At 39.4% G+C, this 9,870-nt stretch overlaps 1 protein-coding gene across 5 annotated transcripts in view; it reads left to right on the forward strand.

Annotated features, from left to right (window-relative positions):
• sdccag8 (SHH signaling and ciliogenesis regulator sdccag8) overlaps positions 1 to 9,870 on the forward strand; it is a 60,288-nt gene that overhangs the window by 39,383 nt on the left and 11,035 nt on the right. For 2 of the 5 annotated variants that reach the window (XM_077582350.1, XM_077582351.1), the window contains exon 17: positions 3,385 to 8,172. The exons of 1 other annotated variant lie outside the window; for it this stretch is intronic. In XM_077582350.1, coding sequence (XP_077438476.1) covers positions 3,385 to 3,766 — 382 coding nt within the window. In that variant the 3' untranslated portion in view covers positions 3,767 to 8,172. Of the gene's footprint in view, positions 1 to 117; positions 9,458 to 9,548; positions 9,712 to 9,870 lie in introns of those variants that run through there. 2 more of the 5 variants (XR_013296240.1, XM_077582353.1) reach the window with 2 other exon arrangements.

Below are 9,870 nucleotides of genomic sequence, written 5' to 3' on the forward strand. Positions count from 1 at the left end.
AAATAAAAGTTGCAAGATCAGAAAAACAAAGTTGTAAAATTATGAGAAGAAATGGTCATATTATTCACAAAAAATGCTGTAGTTTTACAATAATTAATCTTTTCTTTTTTTAACAAGAATTCAGAAATTCAGAATGCTACAAGCAAGAGTAACACAGCTGCACTAATGACAAAATCAATAAAATCCTGCTCCTTTTTTTTCACGTTTATGTCATTTACAAAGAAAAAGCTGCAGTATTACAAGAATAAAATACAATTTACGAGAATTACATAATATTACAAGCTCGCCGGAATTGCTTTATTTTTTTATTTTATTTTTATGTTCTCACCTCATAAAGTAGCAAAAATGAAACTTTTAACACAGCAACGTCAATCTTGACGTTCCAAAATGAAGAACTGTTGTTCCTTTAAATTATTGATTTATTTATTCATTTATTTATTTATTTTTGCTATTAGGTGACAAGTGGGGCAAGTGACACACACACACACACACACACACACACACACAAAATCCAAATGATATGACTGCAGATGCATAACCGATATGGCGTCTATAGACAATTCTGTAAGTGCTTCCATATTTGGCTTTGGCTGTAATTCTTCAGTCTTTGCGCGCGTGTGTGTGTGTGTGTGTGTGTGCGCGCGCATGAGTTACTTTCCACAGGGGCGCTTGGCATGTCGCCTACCTCTGCCCATGTGGCCCAGAGTGTGTGTGGGTGTTGTCGTCCCGCTCGGTAGGAGCTCTTCATCAGCACCTCACCTAGACACACGCGCACGCACACACACACACACACACACACACACACACGCGCGCCAGACCGCATATTGACTCCCACCCACCCTGTGAGCAGATAAACACACGCAAATGTTGCGTGCAGCAGCTGCAAAACAATATAGCTCGTCAAGAAGGTAGCATTCTTCAGTGCGTGTGTGTGTGCGTGTGTGTGTGTGTGTGCGTCCTCAGGAGGTTAGCGCGGCTGCCAAGCAAGCGCGGTTGGGCCGGGAAGCTGGCGCCCAAACTTGGCGGCGCAATCCTCAGTTGAACTATGATAATCAGCGTTGGCGTTTAGCGACTTTGACACTTTGCTCAGTGGATGAATCCTCCCGATAGTTGCTTCGCTTGTCAACATTTTTTTTTTGTTGCTTTTGAACACGCCTAACCACACTTTTTCTTTTGTTTTTTGTCATTGTTGTCGTTGGGTTTTTTTTTTTTTTGCTTTTGTGGATGTTTTTGAGTTGGTTGCGCTTGCCATTGAGCGTATGTAAATGCTGCTCGTGAGCATTTTGGAGGATTGAATGAGAATTGCAGCAGCTTGCAAAAGTTAGCGATGGAGGCAAATCTCACTTTTGTACATTATTGTTAACTTGATGCTTCGGTTCGCATTGTTTAAAATCTGTTTTCGGAAGATGTCAGGGCACATCGCCCAAATCAAAAAATGTAGTGAAAATGATTTGGTTTACATGCAATAGTTTTGAATTTTTTGAAAATTTTAAGTGAATTTACTGAAAACACGCAAAACGGTTTCACGTTTCTATCCAATTGGTTCCAATTTTTAAAGCAAATTTATTGAAAATGCGCAAAACGGACACGCGACTTCTGCCCGTTTCCATCTGTTCTCCTTTTGCAAATGTTGAGAGGGGACTCCGCCGCTGTAGGTGGCGCTATACACCATCGAGATGTAATCCACCGGTAATTTAAAAGAAGAAGAAGAAGAGCAGGAAGTGACTGCGCCGTGCGATGACGTCGTATAAGTTTGCTTTTGTAATTCTTGCTGTTTTCCATCTAAAATAGCATTAATATTCGCTTCCTTAATTAATTCCAAAAATATTTCTGTTTGGTCGCCCCCCCCAAACATACCTGACTTTATCGTCCGACTTTGCTTTGGGACTACAAACATACGTGTGCCGTGTATCCATCCGGTCTTACCAGCGTTTATATTCGATACGCTTCAAAGTCCTCCAAGCGAAAAAAAACGTTTTTCCTTATTTTGGGCCCTTTTTCGAATTTCTAGCATTTCCATTCGTTTTTATTTTCGCCTTTCTTGAACATTTGAATACAAATGGGCGGATGTAAAGCCATGTTGGCCGCTGGAAATGTTACTGGATTCCCTGCGGGCCCTTGAACGCATCATGGGGCGCCACCCTGAGGCCTTTCAAGGTGTAACCCGCTAACAAGCGAAGCGAGCAAGTGAGCGGCCTGTTCACCATGCAGCCCCCCCCCCCGAACCCCGGTCCCTCCGCCCTTTTCTTTCTCTTTCCTCCCCTCGCCGCAATCTGTGCCGCGAAGAGCAAAACATTTGGAAAATCAGCTTGATGTATTTTTACCGGGCCAAGCCGGCTGCCAAACGACACAGGGTTTTTTAACACACACTTCATTATTTATTTGACTATTTCCGTGTTGTTTACGTTGTGAGGATGAGGTTGATGATGATGATGATGATGATGATGATGGTGGTGGTGGTGGGTGCTTACAAACCAACATGGAACATATTTTTATAACACATATTGTTTGATAAATGCCGTTATTAACGTTCTAAATGTTATTTATGTTTGATGCTGTTAAGTTCTGCAGGTGTACCTAATGGAGTGACTTAAATGTCATATTATTTCAATAAAATAAAAAAAGATATCACTATTTTTAATTAAAACAAATGCTGAATGTTAGCACATGAAATTATTATTACAAAAACATTTGTGCTTGAAAATTTTAAAATGTAGAAAAATATTAACTGTCACAAAATGTCATAGCAACTATTATTTTCAATTAAAAAATGAATAGAAAAAAAATAAAACAGATTATTTAAATTATTATTGTAAAAATATATATAAAGGTTAATATTACAATATATATTTATTTTATTTTAATTAAAGTAACAAGACAATGTTTTTCTTTAACTAAATACAACAATTGTAAAATAAATATCTAATTATTTAAATAATTATTTGAAAAAAAGGAAGTTAATGTCACGGCATATACTTTTTTTTTCCTTAAAATGTCACAATAATAATTGTAGTTGTTGTAAACATTTGTAGCTCATGAATCCGATTTTTATGACCGCCTCAAAAATATTTATGACTCTTACAGACACATTTAAAATGAAATCAGTCATTTTAAATGGATACTTAACTTATATCGCCATTTTCAGCAGTCAAAAGTTCATATTTTGTCTATAATTAATTTGAGTACAATTAAAAACGTTTTTTTTTGTCAGCCGACTGAAAATGACATCGCAGGTGCTCAGAGCTGCAGGTAGTAACGACCAATCACGGCTCACCTGTTTTCTAGGTTTGGTCAAGCTGAGCTGTGATTGGTTGAAATTTAAATTCAAAAAGTGATCAATTCTTGAGGTGATGCGAGAATGACTTTTTGTCCATTTTTCCCAAGATGCAACTGTCACATGTTTTGTCCAGTGGCCGCCTGCTGCCCTCCTCCTCTTCATCATCATCATCATCATCATCATCCTCCTCCTCCTCTTCTTGCTCTCCTTCTGCCACTCGTCTTGTCGTCCGTCCTCTTTTCTGCGGCGAACGCCACGCAAACCTTTAGTCAGCGCACAGCTGCTCGCTGGCCGCCTCAACAAATATCACCATGCGCGCACACACGCGCACACACTCATCTACTATATGTGTGTGTGCGTCTGGGCGTCGCAACGTCGAGTGTGCGCAGATGTGTGCGCGGATCCACAGGCTTGACTTGCCATATGGCCTCCGTGAACAAGGATGGTGCGTGCGTCTGGAGGAGGGATGGCGGCCCATGTGCGCCATGAGCTGTGCAAGCAGTTGTTCGTGTGTGTGTGTGTGTCTGTGTGTGTGTGTCTGTGTGTGTGCGCGCGCACCAGAGGCTGCAGGAGATTGCTTAATGGAACAAATGGTCGCGACGGGCCGCGGGAAGAAGGAACAGGCTTGCTGCTACCGCCGGCGCGCCACGAGCCCCGGGGGGGCGAGGGCTGCTTCATCTGGGCGCCTGCCACGCACGCACACACACACACACACACACACACACACACACACACACACGGACACACTCACAGTGTGCTGCCATGCCCCAGAAGCGAGGACACCGCTTCTTACAAAAACTTTTCATTTGCAAATGAAGTTGGCAGCGGTTAAGAACATGAGACTCGTGTGTGTGCGTGCGTGTGTGTGTATGCGTGTGTGTGTCAGGATGTTGAGAGAAGATGAAGCTTCCCACCATAGTTTGAAGTCGCCTGAAGTCTGTTGCATCATTAAAAAAAAAAAAAAATTCCAGTCCTGCGAAGTCCGTTTGTTGCATTCAAGAATTTTTTAAGTTTGACCCTCTTTGACCTCCACACATTTAAACTTCTTCAAATACTTTTTTCTTAGCGCCTATTCCCACCTTCTTGTTTGCTCAAAAAAAAAAGAAAAAGAACGAGGCACTGCATGTTTGCTTCAAATATTATTTTTTTTTACACCCGTCTGATGTCATCTGCGAAATGAACACATCAAACAAAATAGAATTAAACATAAATTAAGCAGCTAATCAATCAAGGACATGACATTCACACAAAAAAGACGCACAACTCCAATTCAGAACTTGCCTTTTTTCATCATTGTTTTGATGACTTGCACATTTTTTGACTTATTTGAAGTTCCATTCAAGTGAAGGAGTCTTTTTTTTTTTTAAATGTATTTTATTTAAAGTTCTTCATCTTTCCCATTCCAACTTTCAACAAGCAATTTCTTAAGCACTTTCCACATCACATGACCCGCCACTCCCGTCCTCACCTCTAGATGGCGTCCATCTCATCTCCGTTGTGGTCGGGTCGGGTTCGTGCGTTAACGCGCTGCTCCACGATTTCCGGGTGGGGGCGGTTCGTCGTCGTCGTCGTCGTCGACGGCGATGGCGTAAGTGGCCAGAGGCCTCCCAGACTGCAGCCTTTGCGAGTGTGCAAAGTCGGCGAGGACGCCTCGTCAAATGCAACCTGCCGCCGAGCGCAACAACAGCACGTTCGCAAACACACTTTAAGATGTGTGAAGGCGTATACTTAAAAATCCATACTTTGGCGCGTCCAATAAATCAAATGATGAGATACGACATGACTAACGTGTGTCGTTAACACGCTTGCAGCGCGCACGCGCAAAACCCTTTGCCTTTGAAGCCGTCTGTCAACATCCAACCGTATTTGCTCCCCTCTTTATTAATTCAAAAAGATGCCATTAAAAAAACTCTAAATGAACGCATTAATTTTGACACCCCTAATTATTATTATTATTAACCAAACATACTAGAAATTGAATGACATATTACGTATTTCAAACAAGCACATCATTTTGCCTTATGAAAGTCCACTAGCTTAATGCTAATATGCAACACAAACTAGCATTGATGTAGCGCACGTTACTCAAACTCTTGAAGCGACAAACGTGTCGACGCACTTGAACAACACTCACAGGCATGATGACGTTTTCTTGACTTTCTTTCCCACAGGGCGTGTCGCTCGCCTTCCCACCTGTAAATAAACACGGACGCAAACAAACACTTGAGATCCATGCTAGCTGTGGGCTACTGCGCGTGTGCGCCGGTGTGTGTGTGTGTGTGTGTGTGTGTGCGTGCGCGCGGGCGCGTGATTGGAAGTGCAGTATGTCATCATCAAGACTGTCAAGGGAAATTACTGCAGAGTGCCCCCCAGCTAAACCTGCTTGGATTTTTGACTGCTGTCATACGCACGCGCACGCGCACACGCACGCGCTGCAGAGCAAATAAGGTTCTTTCACCAGGTCAAAAATGTCCCCAAAGAGACAAATGTCCTTGTTTAATGTAGACGCTAATCCAGGCCTGGCCAATGGTGTGTGCGTGTGTGTGCGCGCGCGCATGCCTGCATGAGCCATTAAGCCACATTAAGTTCTAATTAATGGTGGATCCTGATTGGATGTTGTGCTTTAGCTGCAACACACACACACACACACACACACACACGACTTGTGAAGTGTGTGCGCGAAGTGGGTTTGAGCGTGTTGTTTAAGGCCAGAGGTTGGCCACACAAGATTGTGTAGCGCGCGTGTGCGCGCGTGCGTGTACAAAGCTGCAGTGAACACGCCGCATAAAACATCAGTTTACGTGAAAAGTGTGAAAGGTCGCATTTGATTTCACGTTTATTTGTGTGGTGGTGGCAATTTGAAAGAAAAAAAAGGGGGAAAACTACATTTTCAATATTTAGTACACAAATTGACAAATTTTCTTTTCAATTGTATTTGTTTTTAAAAATGTAGTTAAAAAAAAATTTGTCACACAAATTCAAAACAAAAATTTTTTTTGTCGTTGCAGTAATTCCCAAAGAAAAAACCTAATATTTTAGTAATGTGTAAAATAAGAAAGGTTTTAAAACATTTGTCTCACAACCTCAAATATAAGAACATTATTTTTAGTGCACTAAACCGCAAAAAAAAAAGTCCATGTTTGTACATACAAATTGTAACAGCAAAAAGTAAACCACACACAAATAAATGTTCTTAAAGAATTAAAAAATAAATATTTAATGAAAGTAAAAAAAAAATTAAAAAATCTGAAAAAAAATGTTTCACACACAAACTTAAAGAAAAAAGGACAAAATTATTGATATATTTTTTAAAAAGTGCATTGTATTGATGCACCCAAAAAAAAGAGTTGCCACACACGAACTGTTACGAGAAAAACATTGACAACTTTTTTAAAGTCTTTTTTTGTTGTTGCAATAAACAATCAAAACTATTATAGTTTATTTTGATTAAAAAAAAGCTAATAAAAAAAAAAAACGTACAAAAAAAATTCATTCTGATTGCAGATGACACCTTTCAACATTTTTTAGAGTGTTCTGTCCCACTGATTTGACTGATGATGTCCCTAATCAAGTGTCTGCTGTTGAGTGTTGTTTCAAGTGGGGATGCTTCTTCTCTTCTTTCAATATTTGCAACTTCCGTTGCGCTGTGTAGCACTCTATAACTGTGTGTGTGTGTGTGTGTGTGTGTGTGTGTGTGTGTGTGTGTGTGTGTGTGTGTGCGTGCGTTTGCCTTTGTGTATTATGAGGACATTTCACCTGAATACATGCCGTGCTGCGAGGACATTTTGAATTATGAGGACACAGCCCATGTCCTCATAATTATTTCAATGCAGAAGTGCTTCTAGGGCTGTAGAAGGCTTAAATCCAAAGTTTTAGCCAATGTCCTTGTAAAGCATAATTACGCGAATTTGTGTATTTTTGTGTATTTGATGGCGCCCCCTGTAGGAAGGTCCTTGTAATGCACCACTTCATGAATAATTCACACCAGTGTATATTTCACAGCATTTGATTGGCTGACCATCACCTGTCCTCACAATTACGCACGTCTCCATAATTCAGTTTTTTCTCAAAATGCTGTGTATTGTGAATGTTTGTCTGTAGACACAGAGCCTTTTTTTTTTTTTTTTGCAGCCACCATTTCCTAAGTAAATAATTAAATAATGAAATACCCTACGATATTTAATTATATAATTCAGTATTTAATTATTTCAGTGGTTGTTTATTTAAAAATGTACAATGGTTAACAGCAGAGACAGAGAAACTGTCAGTGCCGTACATTAATTCATCATTTAACATCCCACCCTGCCTTTACAGTATAACATCTTTCTGTACACCAGCGGCCAAATGTTTTGAGAATGACATTGATTTTCTAAGAATCTGCAGTGCTGACTTATTATTGTTTTTTTATGATGGCAATTTGCATGTACATGTACTCCAGAATGTTATAGTGATTAGATGAATTGCAAAGTCCCTATTTGCCATGAAAATTAAAGTAATTTCCTTTAGTGACCTTACAAACTTTAAGTGAAGAAGGCTTCAGGGCACCCAAGAAAATCCAGCAAAAGCCAGGACTATCTCCCAAAGTTGATTCAGCTGCAGGGATAAGGACATCACCACCAGTGTAGAGCTTGCTCAGGAATGGCAGTAAGCAGGTATGAGTCCATCTACACTCATGGTGAGGGAGTAAGACTTTTGGAGGATGGCCTGGTGTGACCAGTGAAAAAGGGATTCCATAAACACAGACCAAAATAAGGAAAAAAGAGTTACAGTTATTTTCTCTGATTAACCCCCTTTCCAACTGTTTGGGGCATCCGGAAAAATGCTTGTCTGGAGAAGAAAAGATGAGCGCTACCATCAGTCCTGCTTCATGCCAACAGTAAAGCATCATGTGACCATTCATTTGCAGGGTTGCTTCTAAGCCAAGTTACTGGGCTCGCTCACAATTTTGCCAAAAAACACATGCGTCCATTACTAAAGTATAGTACCAAAACATCCTCGGACAGCAACTGTGTGACAGCAGCAAGGTTATTTTATTTACTAAAGCAAAAAAACATTTTCGTTAATGAAAAAAATAATAATAACTTTTTAAAAAAGCAAACTGAAATCACATTAAACGATTACAAAATTATCTATAATTCTAGCAATAATATCCTTTGTTTTCGTCTGTGGTAATTAATTTAGTATATGAGCCTTTCGGGTTAATTTTAAATGTGATCTATTTTTTTTTTTAAATTGACACTGTAAATCATAGAACAATAGCCACTCTTATCAACAAAGTTCATAATCCAACACTGAACCAATTTGTTGATTTAAATGTGATTTATTATATTGCCCGGAGTACGGAAGTGACGTCATCTAGCAGCCCCGATAGAGAACCGCCCCCGGCTCTAATTACTTCACGAGACGTGATGGCAGTGTAGCTGTGCTAATGAGGTAGGTTTGAAGCTCGAATTTTTCCTCCAGAAACTTGTTTATTTTAATGTTGGTCGCTTGTGTACATTGCTGAAAATGATTTATAATGCAAGTCCAGTGTAAGTGCAGCTAAGCTAACGTTAGCATACCTAACCATCTGTTGATTATGATGGTTGCAGCTAATTATTTAGAATTGCTACGCTTTTGTTAGCGACGGTTAGCTCAGTTAGCATAGCAGAGCTAACCGTCTGTTGAGTAAGATAAATGCTAATTGAAATTTTTAAGAGGAAAGCAATAACAGGCTGGTTTGATAGGCTGGTTTGTGATGTGAAAATATACAATGGTTTAGTATTACCAGTACAGTATAAATGAAGTATTGGTAAATTGCTGCATTTGTGTTTACTTAAATTTGTTCTTTAAATAGAAATATTTCAGTAAAGTCTGTTAGTGTTCATTACATTTAATTTATGCAAATATTTAGCAGAGCTGTGCTATCCACTATTTTATTTTCGTTGGCACATTTACTGCACACTGCACAGGATATTATGGTCCACAGAAAGTCAACTTCAAAACATCTGCACCAAGTTACCTATCAAACTGATTGAAACTCATTTTTTTCTATAGCTTTAGATCATTATCTTCAGTGAGATATGTCAGTCATGAGGCCACAGAGGGCAAAAGTTAAACCCAAAGAAGAGGTAGCATATTTTTCATCCTTAGGTAAAGACAAGGATGGCTTCACCATAAAATATATTAATTCATTCAAAGGTGAGTATTGGTAAAAGATTCTTTAGTATGGGCCTAGTTTTCATTACTGTTATAATGAAATATTTCTGTTGTATCCCTTTTTCTTTGTAAGGTCGAGGAGTGTTCAGTTCCTGCTCCTTTCAGAAGGGAGTCTTTCCTACTGAATATCGAGGAGAAGTTATAAGCAAACAGGAACGTGAAAACAGGCTGAGAGTGTATCATGATGCCCAGAAGGTTTTCATGTTTGAATTTCACTACAATGGAAAAACACTATGGTATGTTTATATGGTGTGTTGTCACACTTAATTTTGTTTTTTTTGGGGGTGGGGGGGTTATCGTGCAAGGTTTGACAAAACATAAAAGATTAATTATAACTCAAAAGCAAAAGTACATTCTTTTCTCAATATAATTTTTTTTGTTTTTATTTCATTTTT

This window comes from Vanacampus margaritifer, chromosome 12 (genome assembly GCF_051991255.1).
Source record: "Vanacampus margaritifer isolate UIUO_Vmar chromosome 12, RoL_Vmar_1.0, whole genome shotgun sequence".
Lineage (NCBI taxonomy): Eukaryota > Metazoa > Chordata > Actinopteri > Syngnathiformes > Syngnathidae > Vanacampus > Vanacampus margaritifer.